General features: G+C 37.7%; 1 protein-coding gene across 4 annotated transcripts in view; it reads right to left on the reverse strand.

Moving 5' to 3' along the window:
* The window catches only part of LOC114416438 (HEAT repeat-containing protein 6), an 88,386-nt gene extending 72,049 nt beyond the window's left edge, over positions 1-16,337 (reverse strand). For 2 of the 4 annotated variants that reach the window (XM_028381304.1, XM_028381303.1), the window contains exons 1-9: positions 15,957-16,337; positions 15,510-15,605; positions 14,677-14,858; positions 13,224-13,494; positions 13,075-13,142; positions 12,885-12,954; positions 12,442-12,801; positions 9,848-9,927; positions 9,685-9,736 (exon numbers count right to left, since the gene is read on the reverse strand). In XM_028381304.1, the coding sequence (XP_028237105.1) occupies positions 9,685-9,736; positions 9,848-9,927; positions 12,442-12,801; positions 12,885-12,954; positions 13,075-13,142; positions 13,224-13,494; positions 14,677-14,858; positions 15,510-15,605; positions 15,957-16,148 (1,371 nt within the window). In that variant the 5' untranslated portion in view covers positions 16,149-16,337. The remainder of the gene's footprint in view (positions 1-9,684; positions 9,737-9,847; positions 9,928-12,441; positions 12,802-12,884; positions 12,955-13,074; positions 13,143-13,223; positions 13,495-14,676; positions 14,859-15,509; positions 15,606-15,956) is intronic. The other 2 variants (XM_028381301.1, XM_028381302.1) reach the window with 2 other exon arrangements.
* Positions 16,338-17,479: the final 1,142 nt, after the last annotated feature.

Raw genomic sequence — 17,479 nt, forward strand, 5'->3', positions numbered from 1 at the left:
TCCTGGAATTTATTACCTTATGGAAATAGGCTGAGTTGCTGTCCCCTTCTTGAAGCCATCTTGATCTAGATTTCTGCCATAGAAGAGATTCATAAGCAGTACAAACTTCCCACAGCTGTTGTTGAAGAGATTTCCTAACTTTGATCTCATCTTCAGACAGGATTCTGGTAGATGCTATGTCTTCTACTTCATTTAATTTTTGTTGAATTCTGTGAACCTCCTTAGAGTTGATATTCCCATACTCCTTACTCCACTGTTTGATTGCCAATTTTAACATTCTCAGCTTGTTCTTAAGCAGAATTCCCCCCCATCCAGGATGTTGCTCAGCACTTCAAGTCTGTCTAACCAGTCTTTGATACCCTTTTTGATGAAGCCACCAATCTGCTACCCGAAAAGGCTTAGGTCCCCAATCCACTTTTTTAATTTGCAATATTATTGGGCAGTGATCAGAGAAATCCCTTGGGAGGGTAAAATGAGAACTATCAGGCCAGGATAGCAGCCACTGTTCAGATACCAAAAAACGATCAAGTCTACTTTTCACCCTTGCATTAGGTCTTATCCAGGTATAGGTACTGCCGACACATTTTATTTCCTGCAAATCCATTTCAGATATCCAAGTGTTGAAATCTGAAATACTGGAGGGATCAACACGACTTTGGGATAAGCTGTGTCTCTCCTCTTGGTTTCTAATACTATTGAAGTCCCCCAAGAAGCACCAAATACCAGGAGGTTTAGAAGTCCTCAATTGCTTCAATTCATCCCAAAGAAGTCTCTTTCCAGCAAGGTCACATGGGGCGTAAATGTTAACCACAAACATCCTTTGATTAATGTCTACACACTTCCCTTCCAGCAATAAATAATTACAGCCTTTTACTGTATTGTCCACCTCAAAAACAGAGTTGTTCCATAAGCAAAGCAATCCCCCCGAGGCCTGAATTGAGGGAACATAGTCCCAAGCTGCTGCTGAGTCCCCCCAAATTGCCTGACAGATCCCTTTATTAAAGCTCTCTCTTTTGGTTTCTTGAAAACAAGCTATGTCTACCTTATTCTTTATAATGGTCCTTCTAATGGCAGCCCATTTGACACCCCTCCCCAAACCTCTTGAATTATAAGAAAGGATGATCATAGCTGCTGATTTTTAAAACCCATCTCGACAGCCATGTTGTTATCTCTGGTGTCCATATCCTTCATAACCTGCTGGACCTTCGAAGCATCACCCCCATGGGTCAATCCCAGGTCTTTCACCAGGGCATATTGCCTTTTCACTTCCTCTGGAATATCTAATGACATGCAGACAGGGTTTAAGCCCGTAGCTGAGTTCACAGTTGGACTCTTAAGATATTGGGCCTGTCTCTTACTAACCAAACCCTCTTTTCTTCTAACATAATCCTTAGTGACAGATTCAGATGGGCCCAGAAGCTTAGGGCCCAAAACACCTTCAGGCTCATTTGGTTGAAGCTGACCGTTGCAAGTGTTGACGAAGGATACCTCCTTAACGTGCTCTTCTTTATTGCAGGATAGCAGGGCCTCAGAAGAAAAATCCTCCCTCTTTTCCTTTTCGGTGCATGTAGATTTGTTTCCAAGGACACCCTCCGAAAGGTCTCTGTTTTGGTCCAACTCGTGTTGTTTGACCCTGGCGCTCCCCCTTTCCTTTTGCGCGCTATTCTTTTTTTTACTTTCAGCAATGGCATTTAATTGTTTGCCATGTTGGGTAAAAAGATCGTTGCTTGGTTCGTGCACCATACCGTGACCGACATTTGCTCTTTTCTGATGGCAATACGCGTGAGATTGGTCCACGTCATCGTTGTCGGTGACGGACCGGACGGGGCGATTCTGACCATTGGGTATTATCCATTGGTCACTGCTTCAGGAGAGCAACCGAGAAAGGGGAGCTGTCGCCGAGAATGGAGAGCCACCGGCCGGGGTAACGTTATCGAAATGGTTCACTGGGGGGCTGTCGCCGGCCGATAACGGGGTGTTTGCTTGTGTCGAGAAAGGGGACGGTGGGAAACCAGCTTCACCCCTAAAGTTATTCCTCTGCGCGTATTTTTCGGGCAACTCTTCTATGACGTCCAGGTGGTAATCGACCCCATCAATGGTGGCCAGCACCACCTCCTGAAGACGTGGTCTTCTGCTTGTTCGAATTAGGATGCGTGCAACATCCATCCTCTTACGGTCCTCCACGTACTCGTCCACCTCTACCATCTCCCCAATGTCTTTCGTCACCTTCTCTATATGTTCCGGCGCCCACACCGTCGGCGGCAAACCCCATATCAGGACCCACGTCAGTCTATGGTCTGGTCGGATTTGCGGGCTCCATTTCTGAAGCTCAGTGATTGGGGAAGAGCCGTCTGTTTCTCCTCTTGAATGAGTTTTGCCGCCTTGGAATCATCCAGGTATGGAAGAAAGATCCAGTCATCAATCCAGTAGCATGGAGTCACCTCACCATCTAACATCCATTGAAGCTCCTCTTCCACCCTTTCGAACATACCTCTATTTTTAAGCCTTCCAACCCATGCTTTCTGGAGCCATTCGTTGGTCTCCTGATGGGAGCACAAAGTCGCAGTCCTCTGCATAGGCCTTGCAGAGCCTTTAGAGGGTTCTCCCTTTCGAAAAAGACCTCCTACATCCTCCTTCTCCTCTCTAACTACCTCTGCGTAGGATCTCTTCCTATCCGCAGGATATATACGCTTCGTCTCCTTCTGCGGTACCACCACCCTCTGTGTGAATATGTTTCTCTTGTTATCCCGACTCATCCTCCCCCTGTCATACCTTGGCCTATTGACAAAAAGTTTCGTGTTTCCGATGTATATGTTGTTATCGAGCTATATTTCCAAACTCCGTTCATCTTGCACCTCTTTAAATCTGACAAATCCGAATCTGTGGCCTTCCTTGTTCTTATACTTGGGAATAAAGACTTCCCAAACTTTTCCCCATTTCTGAAAGAGCTTCCAAAGATCATCCTCCTTGACCCCTTCAGGGAATCTAGAGAAATAAAAAGTCGTAGCATCGTGTTTGTCGCGCCATGTCACCGTTCTATCACGACTTTTGAAGTTGTTCCTTTCCACTCGATCCCTGCTTTCTACCAGCCTCCATTTCCTCTTGTGCCTTACTTCATGCCAGACTCCATCGTGATCCTCGTCGTTGTCCGCCTCGTGCTGTTCTGGACTCCATCTTCCGTCCCCTCTGCCAAGCTTAGATTCAAGCTCCTTCTCTCTAAACCGTTTTCTGCCCTCTCTCGTCTTCACACTGCTATCAGGTTCCCTCACTCTCCACCCTGTTTTGCTCTCTCTCTCTGTTTCGCTCTCTCTCTCTGTATCTCTCTCTCCCCCTGTTTCTTTCTCTCACCCTGTTTCTCTCTCTCTCTCATTTTTGCTCTACTACTAGATACTGTGTATTCATAGGAGGAAATCTAATCTCTTTGAAGAGAAACAAAATGTTGTTGCCCGGTCTAGTACAGAAGCTCAATATAGGGTCATGGCTTCAACCACTTGTTTTTTTTTATCAACATAATAATGTATTATATATATAAGATTAAACAGTACCAGAGGTACTGATACAAAAGAGGGATATACAGTCCTTATATCTAGACACCAGCACTGAATGGTATTCTAGATACTAGGAGAACATCTAGTTTGTTCTATTTGTATCACCCATTACATATACAAAAGCCTTGTCTAATGTTGCTTGACCATTGATTTAGATGAATTGAGAAGTCTTTCTCAAAATGTCTAAGCCAAGTCCAGGTCAAGAAAATAGCTTCATCAAACAATCTATTAATATCAAATTCTGCATTTGAAAACAACATTCTATTTCTAAACTTCCAAATAGCCCATGTTACCGCTAGCCACCAATATCTCCACCTCTTTCCCCTTACTCCTTTTGTCTGAATAGAGATATGTTGAAGGAAATGCTGTACAGGTCTGAGAGGAAAGGCGCTTTTAATATTCAGCCAAGATATTGATTCCCACCAGATTGGTTGGATCTTGCTGCAGTGGAAACAAAGATGGGAGACCTCCTCCTCAGCATCTCTGTAAAAAGGGCAACGCATGTCCTGAATCTGCAATTGTCGCCTGTGAAGATTCCTTTTTGTTGGTAGTCTATCCTTTAACAACCTCCAAGCAAACACCGAAATCTTACTAGGGATTTTTATCTTCCATAATTCCATACACCATTCCTCTTGCTGGCCTGTTGCAGTAGCCTCCCATATCAGCTTATAAGCGCTACGTGTCGAATAATTCCCTGATTGATCTCCTAACCATACCCACTCATCAGATCCATGCTGCTGAATAACCATACCTTCTATCTCCCTTAGGAAATTGATGGTTGCTTCAATTACATTATCAAACATCGACCGTCTCCAAGTGAATTGCCACTCCCAACCTGAATCTTTATGATGTCCCAGCTTGTTGATGGTTTGATTCTGCTGTGATGATATTTGATACAATCTAGGGTATCGCTGTGCTAGTGTTTGCTGATGCTGGCTCCACTTATCTTCCCAGAATCTTATTTTGTCCCCGCCTACCACCTTCCATCTCATGTTGCTTTGAATCATGTCTCCCTGATTTGGAATATTGAATGATTGCTTTAAATCTCTCCACCACACAGATTGCTTTGCTGCCCTCCCTGCCTCATGAAGACTCCTCCACCCACCATATTTCAACTCTAAAACTCTGGTCCATAGTTCCCCCTTTTCTTGCATCAAGTTCCATTTCCACTTGCCAAGTAATGCAAGATTAAAGGCGTCAATATCCTTAATCCCCAGACCTCCTTTTTCTTTTGGCAAGCAAACTTGGTCTCATTTAATCCAAGCAATCTTTTTATGGTTTGTTCCACCGCCCCATAAAAATCTGCGTTGAATCCTTTTTAATTCTTCCTGCACTGATACTGGAATCCTGAAAAAAGACAAAAAATAAATTGGAATTGATGTTAGTGCAGCCTGAATTAGAGTCACTCTCCCCCCCCCCCCCCCACATGATACATATCTTTGCTTCCATTTGGCCAATTTCCTCTCATATCTGTGAATGATAGTATTCCACATTTGTTTTTGCCTCGGATTGGCTCCAATAGGTATGCCGAGATACACAAAAGGCAGAGTTAGCAAACTGCAGTTCAAGTATTTAGCCGCATCAAGCTTCCACTGATCATTTACCCCAAATGCTCCAAAGCAGCTCTTGGCGTAGTTGATTTTTAGGCCTGAGATTAACTCAAAAGCCCTGAGCACATTTTCCATACTTGCTTCCCCAAAGAATATGGTGTCGTCCGCATATTGTAAAATGCTTATGTTAACATTTTTGGATCCCACTGAATAGCCTTTATACAGATTTTCTGCTATTGTCCTTCTCATCAACCCTGATAAAGCTTCCGCTACTACATTAAATAAAAATGGTGCTAACGGATCCCCTTGCCTAATGCCCCTTTGAGGGAGGAACTCATTTGTGGGACTTCCATTTACCAAAACTGGCATTGAGGCAGATTTGATACATCCTTCAATCCATTTGATCCACTGTGAATTAAATCCTAGTCTCTTTAGCATGTACAACAGAAATTCCCAAGATACGGTGTCGTATGCCTTCTCGAAATCTACTTTAAATATAAGGCAAGGATTGTGGCTTCTTCTAGCTTCATCTATTACCTCATTGGTAATAAGAACACTTTGCAGTAAATGCCTCCCTTCAATGAAAGCAAATTGTGTTTCATCAATGATTGCTGGCATGATTTTTCTTATTCTGTTCGCAAGCAGTTTGGCCACTATCTTGTACATGCACCCAATTAATGAGATGGGTCTGTAATCACCCAAATGCTGAGGTTCTGATCTTTTAGGAATTAAAGCTATAAAGGAGGCATTGCATCCTCTGGTAATGGCACCATTAGCATGAAACTCATGAATATATCGCAAGATATCAGGCTTTAGTATATCCCAAAACTGTTTTATAAATCTAAAATTGAAGTCATCCGGGCCTGGGCTCTTGTCACCCCCACACTCCCCCACTGCATTCTGAATTTCTATCTCCTGAAATGGGGCCACTAGCAAGGAATTCTGTTGCTGATCTATAGTTCTGAAGCTAATATCATCAATGTTAGGTCTTTGAGCATCTGATTCTTGAAATCTTTTGGACAAGAAGTTTCTGATTTCTTCCTTCACCTTATGGGGGTCATCTGTCCATACTCCATCAATGAGTATTCCTTTAATGCAATTTCTGTTTCTATTTGCATTCATCCTAATGTGGAAGTATCGTGTGTTGCAATTGCCCTCCTTTATCCATCTAGACCTAGATTTCTGTTTTAGCAGCGATTCATGGGCTTGGGCAGCTATCCATAGAGATTCCTGCAGCTGTTTTCTTTTGCAAACTTCCAGTTCAGTCAACTGCCTGAGCATTGTGTCTTCCTCCAACCTTTTTTTTTTTTGGAAGGCAAACATATATATATATTATTAATAATATCAGATCAGTACCAGAAGTACTGATGAATTACACATAATTACATGACACTTAGAGTGTCGCCTCCCAACCAAAACAAACCCTCCAATAATTCCACTACAAAGGATAAAATATCCAACCCAATACAGATAGTCAATATACCCAGCCCATATCAACTAAAATAAGACACTTAGAGTGTCTTCCTCCAACTTATTTAGTACAACTTCCAGGTTCTGGACTTTTTTGAAGCTGTCTCCATATTGTTCCTTGTTCCATCTCTTTATTGTGTTTTTCAACCTCTTGAATTTTTCTTTTAATACATATGCGCCCCATCCCGAAACTTGGACAGAATTCCAACACTGTTGTACCACTTCCTTGAAAGATTTGTCTGTTAACCAACAATTTAGAGTCCTAAAGGGTTTAGGACCCCAATCAACGTCCTTAGGTCTAAGTAGAATAGGGCAATGGTCAGAGAAATTCCTTGGCAAGGTAAATTGCACACTTTCAGGCCATCTGTCCCTCCACTCAAAGGATATTAGGAACCTATCCAATCTGCTTCTAGACTCTCCATTTGGTCTAAACCAAGTGAATTGTCTTCCCACAGAAGGAACCTCCAGGACCTCTAAATCATCAATTCATTCATTGAATTCTTGCATGCTGTTGTCTCCATAAAGCCTTTCACATTTTCCACATCTCTCTGTTGGATTCCTTATGCAATTAAAATCCCCAAGCACGCACCACAGCCCTACTTGGGATGATTGTTTCAGCTGCCTCACTGTATCCCATAATATTCTCTTGTTATGTATGTCACAAGGAGAATATATGGTAACAATGCATACTTTCTGAGCTTCTCTAATAAACTCCCCTTCCAGGTAGAGGAAACCATTTCCAGTTAACTTATTCTGTAATTTGAATTCTTTTTCAGTCCACATACAAAGGATACCACCAGCTGAGTTGTTAGCAGGTTGCATTTCCCACTTAACATCAGCACTTCCCCATAGAGCCTGACATAAGGGCTTGTCAATTGTTTCTTTCTTAGTCTCTTGAATACACATCATGTGAACGTTCTCCTTGATGATCAATCTCCTTATTGCAGCCCATTTAACTCCCCTCCCCAAACCTCTGACATTATATGAGGCTATATTCATGGATCACTTATATTTGCTCCCAACTTCTCAGCTTCCATCCTATCCCTGTCCTCCATTCTTCTTATTTTTTCTAAAATTCTGCTTTGCTGATCCTCTTCAGTGTTCCCCAAAGTCACCCCCAATTGTTGAATCATCTCCCACATGTTGATTGCTTCCTGGGCCTGTAAAAATTCTGTATTTGCCTCCACCTCGAGAACATTATTGATGTCCTTTGTCCCACTGTTAGAAGCACTACTCCTGCTGTCTGCATGTGTGTCATTTTCTTTCTCCTGGTTGGTATTTAGTTGCCCTTCCTGTCTATGATGTCTCCTTTGGGACCAGCTTCCTCGAGAATACACTTGCCATTTACAGCCCATTTCATTATTATTTTTAGGGGGGGTGTGGCCCAAGTGATTTGCAGGTTCATTTAGTAAAGTAGATGTCAGGCCCAAATTAGGCCCATATTGTAATGTCTTCTGCTGTTGTCCCAAGCTGATTCCTGTTTCATTTGCCGCATGAGCTATAAAGACTTCACTTCCTTTTGATGAACCTTTATCTTCTGCAGAGCCACGTTGTGAACTGATGTGGGTCAAAAAACTCCTCCAAGAACTTAAATTTTGTGAGGTTCAGCATATGCAACTATATTGTGATAATCAGGCAGAACTTCATATTGCTCCTAATCCAGTATTCCATGAAAGAACCAAACACATAGAAATTGACTGCCACTTTGTTCGAGAGAAGTTGTTGGCTAAGGAAATTAGTATGGGAAAAATTAGCTCTAATGATCAAGTATATCAATAGTGATTGGCTCAACAATCCAAATCCTATTTTGTTAACACTTTTAGGGAAGTAATCAAATTATTCCAGCCAGAGAGTGATCTGGATCAACCAATTTGAGTCCAGGATGAGGAACTAAAACCTAGGTGGCTATAAAATAGAAGCCAAGACGAAGGTACAGAAACTGAAACAATGGAGATGGAAAAGACTCTAACCATAGTCAAACATTGACCCAACAGTGAGGAAACTGGAAATCAAAAAAATTGAGGCAGTGGACACATAAGCAATGGACATTGAGAACAATAGGGGATACAACTGCAATGGCAGTAGCAAGACTAGGGAGGAAGAGATTCAAAAGGAAGATGAAAGCGAGGTGGAGGTAGAGAAAAATTTGGTTCAAATCAAACAATCAAGGACATATCATGGGCCAAGGTGGGAGATATCCTCTGAACTACTATGTTGAAAACATGCCAGGAAATGCAATTGGATGGGCTGTTGGAGATGATCTTAAGATCATTATGTCAAGAAGTTTGGAAGAGGGATGAAACATTATGAAGGAAAAGGGGATGAATTCTAGGAAGACTACAGCTTGAGCAATAAAGTTAACAAGCATTGCATGGGGGGAAGTTGCAATGAGCGAGCAGAACAGAATACAGTCAGTCATGAGCAAACGAGGGATCGACTCCAAAAGTCCACACAACAACCATTGATTCAAAATTTGATACAAACCCAAGGCCGAAGACCACCAAAGATTATGAAAGAAGAGGAAAGCAGAGTGCAGGTGTAAGGCAAGAAAATGAGGTGTGATGCACCTAACCTAAGTGAAATGAAAGGGGGGAAAAGTGAAACTAAATGCCAAGCTGGCAGAAAGTTAGAGGGGGTGCATGTGCTGAGAGAGAATATAAGCTGGGAGGAGGGATATGTGTTGGGAGTGGAGAATTAGTTTGGACTATAGGCCTCTCAAAAGCCTAGAGCTACTTCTCTTTTTTTTTCTCCATTTCACCATTCACCGTTGTATGCGTTGTCACTATCAGGTCTTGGATCACCTTGATCAGACCTCCATCTAAATAGTAGAGTGTTTTCATTTCACTTCTCATCTATGATTTTCTGGTTCCTATCAGTTGGTAAGTAGCAAGGGCTCCCTATTTACTATTCTAATTCCAAGTTCTTATCAAAATAACTATAACAACTAAAAAGCCAGAATAACATCATAAGACATGTCTGAAACTTGCAAAATATTATATCAAAATATATGAGAGCATTAAATTTCAAAATAGAAAATTGAGTTCAGCAAATACTAATACACAAGGAGAAATGCACAGAGCAACTACACACACAGGTACCAAGATCAATGCCATTACCTTCAAACAAGGATCAAATAGCAAGCATGTCATTAAAGTTGCATCATGCATCCTATGAAAATACAAATTAAACAATTATGTAGTTAGAAAATAACAAAACAACATCAAATGGAGAGAAAGATTAAAGTTTGAACTCATAAAAGGACGAATGGTTAGGTCATACCTTGGTTGTAGTACATCACTAGTTGGCAAAAGCAAGGACCATTGCATAGATAAAGATTTAGAATCAGCTTGACAAAGATCCTTCCCATCCCAACATATATATAAATAAAAATTAAGAAAAAATTAATCAATCACTGCAAAAATGCAAGCAAAGATTTTGTCATAGATGATGTTGTCCAAGCAAGTTAAAAATTAATAATGATAATAATAGTAAGGATTTATCTCTTCTTTATGAATTATAGGGGCAAAAAGCGGTAACAAAAACTCCAAGTTTGGAATCGGTTTTTTTTCTAATGAAAATCTTTGGAAACTTAAAAGAGTTAAGAAGTTGATTTTCTTACCTTTGAAAACATAAAAGGAAACAATTACCTTGTGCCCCCAAAAATGATTCTAGTTGCTTTTATTGTTTACTTCAATTTTAAAATTGGTTTCTAACAAGACGTTAGAGGAAGTTGTCAGAGAAGATCTCATGCTAAAAAATATTACTAAGACTTTGGTTTTTAGCCATGCCAAATGGCATTGTATGATCCATATAGCTGACCTCACCTAGTGGGATAAGGCTTTGTTGTTGTATTGGTTTCTAACACCCAATGGAGTTTTGCTCCATTTAAGTAAAACAAGCTTTTACTATGTCTTGATTTACATCAAGTAATTTGATACGTATATTAGCATGGTTTGACAATATTGCCACTGAAATTCATACTTCAAACAATAATACCATCTATATTAATGTGAATTTGTAACTTGTAAGTTTAATAAGAAAGAACAAATATCTACACTTCTACCATGCTAAGTGGAACACTAGAATGTTGAGATGATTATAATATTAAGAATGTTAGATTTCTGCAGAGTGATGGCTGCTTATGGCGGTAAGCCAGAAATCTGCCATATACATATGGCAGATGGAGTGGCAGACGATATATATATACACACACATAAACTGAGAAATAAATTAAAAAACAGCATTTTTTATGTTGATATAATTTATATTGTAATTCACTTTTGAAACATTGTAATTATATTAGTACTTGTTGTACTTATCTTTTATATTAATATAATTTATCTTTGCTGATAAAAAAACAGCATAAATAAAAGGATCAAATAATAATAGTTTTTTAAACAAAATAAAAAACATTAAAAAATAAAACCAAAATAATACTTTTAATAAATGAAAATATAAATATTTATAATTAAAGAATAGGATAATAGATCAAGAGAAGCAAAGAAAAAACAGATTAAAAAAGGAATTTCAAAAAGAATGAAATAAAGGAGAAAAAGAAATGAGTAGATGCAGAGAAGAATGGGAAGAGAACAAGCAAAAGGAAAATAGAATTTAAAAAAAGAACAGTTAAAAGAAAAAGCAGAAATAGATTGAGAGAAGTAGAGAACGGGAAGAGAAGTCAAATTTAGAGTAAATTACAATGACTATCCTTATGGTTTGCTTTTATTACACTGGGCGGTGCTTTTTTGAACCCAACAAAAAACATCCTAATTATTGGTTTTCCGTATCACTAGCCACCCTTTGATATTTTTTTTTTGGCAGAAGTCACCCTTTGATGTTTTAGACGTGAGAAACGTAAGTTTGAGAATAACACATGAGAAGCACATGGTTTTTAATGAATTTTCTTTGACTAAAATGCCCTAATTCATTCCTTTTAACTTTGCAATTGCTCCACGTTAAAATGGTTGCAGAGAAGTTCATGTGTGTAAAATGGTTTCACATTAAATTTCAATAAGCTCAATCAAGATTTAAAGTTCAATTAAGTAAACCCAAGAAATTGCATGTAATTGAGTATTAAAATGGCTACCAACAAAATTCTTTACGTCACTGTTTAAACATCATTTTTTTTTAGCCTTTGTTTTTTCTTTCATAAATGAATATCTTTTTTTTTTCTTTTATTAAATTTACTAACGGAAGTTTCAATGAGTTAACAAATGAGGTTAAAAGTAATGCCAAAAAAAAGAAGGGAGACGAGTGCAATAAAGCAAACCACAAGGGTGGTCATTGTAATTAACTCTCAAATTTATTGGATGGTTGTCACTCATCGCCGCTGGTGATGGTCGTTGCCTAGTTATGTTATTGGGTGCTCACTCGAAGAATACAGAGGTGCAGTGTTGGGTTTAGTATACAAGATTCTTTTTAGGTTTTTTATAAAACACTTTGGGCCTTGGGTCGGGTCAGATTACATGGCCCAAACTCTTCTTTGCTTTCTTCTTAGGGTTTTTAAGCGTTTTGGGCCTATGTTTGGGTTGGGTCATATGAATCAAACCCTTCTTCCCTCTTATTTTCAACAAACCCGCAATTTCCACCATAGCTGCTGCACATGCCATGGACGCAACATTAATAGCGGGCACCATATTGGAAATGGCAAACAGCGCCATAAAACACGATATGGCAAATTGTAAAGAGGCTCCAAAATGCCACACCCCACCCCCATGGCGGCACCATGTACATTTTTTTAACAACATTGATTGTCACCAACTTGTTACTCTCTACCCTAGTTTATTGAAAATTTAAGAATCTTGACAAAAATATCAATTTAAATTTTGAGCAAATCTAAAAGTAAAAAGTTACATGACAGTTTTGGAACTTACCTGTATGCAAGTTATGGAAGCTACTCTAACCCTAGAGTTCTGCACTCTGCCACTCTCCTTAGCTGATCCATCTCCATCACTAAACTCTGAATCTGAAGATGTAACATTAACCGTAGAAGACTCACTATCTGACATGTATTGGGAATGCCTAGCTCTATTGAGTTTCACATTCAAGCTGTCCCTTTTGCGCAAGTGTGGAGGTCTATATGTACCACGATCTGATTTGTTCAGTTGTTCCCTGTTTGCCTTGGGATTCATACTATTAGGCTCCTTCTCCTCATGACCAACAAGCAGACCTGATGTTCTACCAGAAACGCCGTAAACTAAGAACATTCGCAGAACAGCAACAAAAACTGACACCTGGGGAGTGGATGTCACAACGGTTAGGGGTATAGCATATTTCTTTATTGTATTAAAATGAAAATAAAAATGTCTTAACTTACATGATCTGAAACTGAACATTTAGGATCAATGAGGATCAGATGTAGACAGCACAGAAAAGATTCATAGAACCTACAGAAAAGATGCATCGGTGACTTGTAACAAAATAAACAAGTGACATATGGCCAAAACATGAATCACTTTAGAGTTTCATCATTGGCTTCTACCAAGTTCCTCCAACATACAGGCTACCTGGACATGACACTATCTTCCACAACAGGGGTTTTTAATGCCAAGACATCCATTGTTTTTCTGAATACCTGCTTCAGAAGAGACTAGTTCAAAAAAAAATCTAGAATGAATATAGTTTTACAAAAAAAAAAGGTAGAAGTATTATATGCCTCAAGAATCGATCTCCAAATATCAACAGGGAAGGATGGCCCAGCTCTTGAGATTGCTTCACCAAGCATCTCAAAAGCCACTGTCTGTAATTCACTGGAACTTCTCTCTGTGGGAAATCTCATACTAATTGCAGTAGATTTTTCTTTACAAATTGAACGAAGCATCCAACATGACACACCATGAGAGCAAACAATAACATCAAGTAGAAATTTAACCAGTATAGTATCTTCAGACTGCAACCATCTTCGATGAGATAAAGTTATAATACATCTGGAGAGGGAGCAGATTTTGTACAGGGTAAATTAGAAGTCATTTACCACTGTAAAAAAAAAGTCAAAAGGTACTAACAGTAAAAGCAGCAAAATAAAGAATTATACTAATAGTATAAACTCAAATTTTGGTAGAACAACATTTACCCCTTTCAAGCAATAGAGGTCATTGTCAACATATTGCAAATTGCATAAGCAGTACTTGCCCATTCATATTTAAAAACACAAAATGACAGAACAAACAAAAATACAGACACCAGAAACTAGGAAAAATGTAAAATACAGAGGCATATTCAAAGGATTTAAAATATATTATTAACTGATGAGTTATCAGTTAAAAAACCTTAAAGAAAATCAAATTACACAAAAAGGTCTACAAACTTTTGTAATAGTATCACAGAAGGTGCCTCCAGACCCTTTAGGATGGTACCGTAGCCACAAGGTGGTTCCAGTGGGGGATTTGAACCCTACACTAAAAGAAAAGTATGTGCAGTTGTGCACTCAGGAGCTAAGGTTGCCAGCATTTAAATACTCTTAAGTATTTGTGCTTTTTATTTAGTGGTGCATAATACTCTTAGACTTTAATGTTTTCACATCACTCATAACAAGTAAATAATTAATAAGGGTAAAATTGGTATTAGCAACATTTTCTTAAAAAATCAATAAAATTAACTGAATTAACTATTTTTATTGGTCCGTGTGATTATGCTCCAAGTACCTTATATTAAGGACCGGAGTGAGTAATATACTATCAGAATAAATAAAAGAAATAAAGCACAATGACTAGAATCCACAATTTAAATCTCATATTTACTAGATATTAGAAAACTAGAATGGCATCAACAAAAATTACAACTATCATTTTAAAATAATGGAATACATAATTCAACATTACTAAAGGTCCAAAGAAAAAATCACCCATTTTATCTTATATAGAGATATAGAGAAGCAACAAGGTATCAGTTCAAAATAATAAAATACATAATATCAACATTTTCAAACAGGAAAAGTAAAAACTAGACAAGAGTCTATTTTATTCTTAAAATATGTTGTGTCTCTTGTACTTTATCAAGTAAAGCCATTACTATTACCATGGCCTAACAACGCCAAAAACAAAGACACGTATATAGTGCCTAGGCAAGATTACATTATGCATCAATTCTTTCCCAGAGAATGAGCAAACCTGACAGCCTGTAAGAACTCAATGGCAGGAATTATTGTAGTAGTACTGCAAATTCCACTTATGTCGTCACTAGTAGCAACTTTTCTAAGTAAAAGATTCAGCATCTTCCCGAAACAATTGAGAACACTACTAAAAGAGGAGAAATTTAATTCGAATGAAACACAACGACATATATCATGAATCTGCAATAAGGACACAGAGCAAAATCACTTTATGAAATATTTCCAACAAAATTGTCAATAAAACATGTATATTAACATAGCAAAATTAGAGAAAAAAATGTTAAACTTCTCTCTAAATTGTAGGGCAAGAAAATAAGAAAAAAGTGAAATAAATTTCTCTCAAACTTTGGGAAGTGTTTTCTGTTTTCATTTTCAAAGAAAACAAAAGATAAGAGTAAAAGTATGTTTGCTTAAAATTTAGGAAACATTTTCTCTGAAAATATTTTCAAAAAAACAGACCCAAAACTGAAAACAACACATCAACGTTTTTAAGTCTTTTCTAAAGAAGTGAAAATGTGGTAGCGCCTTAGAGTACTTTCTTCTCGATACATATTTTATAAATCTTGAAAATTTGAAAATGAAAATAGAAAATGAAAACAGAAAATAAACACTCAAACCAAGTGCCCTTAAAATTAGCTTATGCATGACCAAAAATCAGCTTTTAATTTTAGAGAAACTAAATGAGACAGCTTCTACAAATTAGCTTATGCATAAATTAATTTTTAACATATGAAAAGCTTATTTCATTTTACCTTTTTATTATACTCTCCTATAAATAAATAATTACAATTATATAGAAGTGTATCCAAACAGGGAAAGCAAACACGATACCAGGCGTGAAGTCTGTGCATAGATACGAGTAAAATCTTCTTCATCTGAAGAAGTCGCAGCAACCAATTCCATGATAAACAAAATGTCTGACAAAACCTAAGAGAGAAAAAAAAAACGACAAATCAGGTGTACAATGATAACAACCAAGTAGAAAGTGAATAATTTAAGTGCGTATTTGGTTTCGTGTTTAATCACGTTGAAATCCCGGCTAAGATTTTAGATACATGTTCGTTCACATGTTTGGTTTCACGGTGAGTACTTGATTCTAGATCCAGAATTAATACTTAATTGTGTTAGATCAAAAAAACGTACCCTGAGTTTCGTTACTAACCTACCTTTTGAATAAAAAAACGAAAATCCAAACATGAATCATGTCACTTCAAAATCAATCAAGTTCATTCAAAATCCTCGCAGGCATTCATGCGTCTGAGAAGATGAAGAAGATACCTCGTGAGAAGGAAGTTCGGCAGCGGCGGAGAGCAACGCGTCTGAGTGGGAGAAAATGAGATTATCGAGCAATTGTGCCGTGGAATTGCGAGGAGGGACCGTTAGGGTTTCATCCCTCAGCGTCAAAAACGCAGTTCTCCACAACCTAACCAATGGCGTCGGTGCCGCTGCACCAAATCCCGTTCCCTCCATGTAAGAAATGACAATCAACAAACAGCGCTTTATAATTTTTCTTATTCATTCATCACTCGTGCCATAGGCGGAAATCAATTCAGCGAGTCTTTGAAGTCAGTCCAAAGGGAGGAACACAGTACCAACGGAAATCTTGCTTCATTCTTGCTTCATTCTTGCTTCATTCAGTTCCAATAGTTGCCCTCTTGTTTTGATATATTACTGTATAAAATAAAATAAATTTATTGGGTATATTTATTTGTAATAAATATATAAAAATTGTTATAATTTTTGTATAGTGTGTCAATCGGTGAGTGACGTGTATAGGTTATTATAAATCACATTATCTTTTATTCCTACTAATCAAAACAAAAATTTATAATAAGTAAGATTCAAAAGATTTAAAGTAACTTAAGACAATGAGAGAAAAATCAAGATTAATAGACTTGATTCATATTGACGTTAGATTAAATTATATTTTTTTTACTTGTACTTAGTATTATTTAAAATATAAATAAATCAACTTATCATTTTTAAAAATATTTATTATCATATTAAATATAATTACATTAAAATTAAGTAAAGAGATTATACTTTAATTAACCAGATATTATCTCTAATGATATTAAGCCTATTGAAATTTATCATGATTCTTCATCTTTAATGTGTTTGTCTCTTAATGAAGACATTTTCATTGTTGTCTAACAAATAAAAAAGAAGTTAGATAGCTATCTTGGTCAATGGTCGCATAAGCAACCTAAGGGGGGTGTCTATTGCCAAGTGAAACACACTAATTAGGAAAGGCTATGAAAACCCTCGACTTGTTGAAGGAGATCTCAAATGTGAGTTAAGTTGGATACTTCACCTACTCATTCTATTCCAATTCATCTTGTGTTGGTTATCTTTCTTTTGCCTTTTTTGTTATTGAAAACATGAAAGATGAAGTGGGCATCAATGCCTAAAGTGTTCCTCAGTGTGACTAGGGTTATGAGTTTTTGTACACTCAATTCAAACAAGAGGAGCTTAGAAGGCATGTACCACGGAAGAGATGTACAAAAAAGTCAATTAATTTAATTTAATATCAGTTGTAAAATTCCAAGCACACAGAAAGCAGTTTCATTCTCCAAGTGAATAATATCATACTCAAAGCAGACGAACAAAGTATTGATATATACTTATAGTTGTGGATGTGGTTGTTGGCGCTCAGTCACAAGTCGCTGCCTCTGAGTCATGGGAAGCTTTTTTCGTGCAAGGAATCTGAAATGACCAATTAAAAATTATAATAAAGAGAGAAAAAAATTGAATTAAACAATAATTTCTATAATTTTTACAAATAAATAAAAAATAAACAC

The sequence above is a fragment of the Glycine soja genome, chromosome 6 (genome assembly GCF_004193775.1).
Source record: "Glycine soja cultivar W05 chromosome 6, ASM419377v2, whole genome shotgun sequence".
In the NCBI taxonomy this organism is placed as follows: Eukaryota; Viridiplantae; Streptophyta; class Magnoliopsida; order Fabales; family Fabaceae; genus Glycine; species Glycine soja.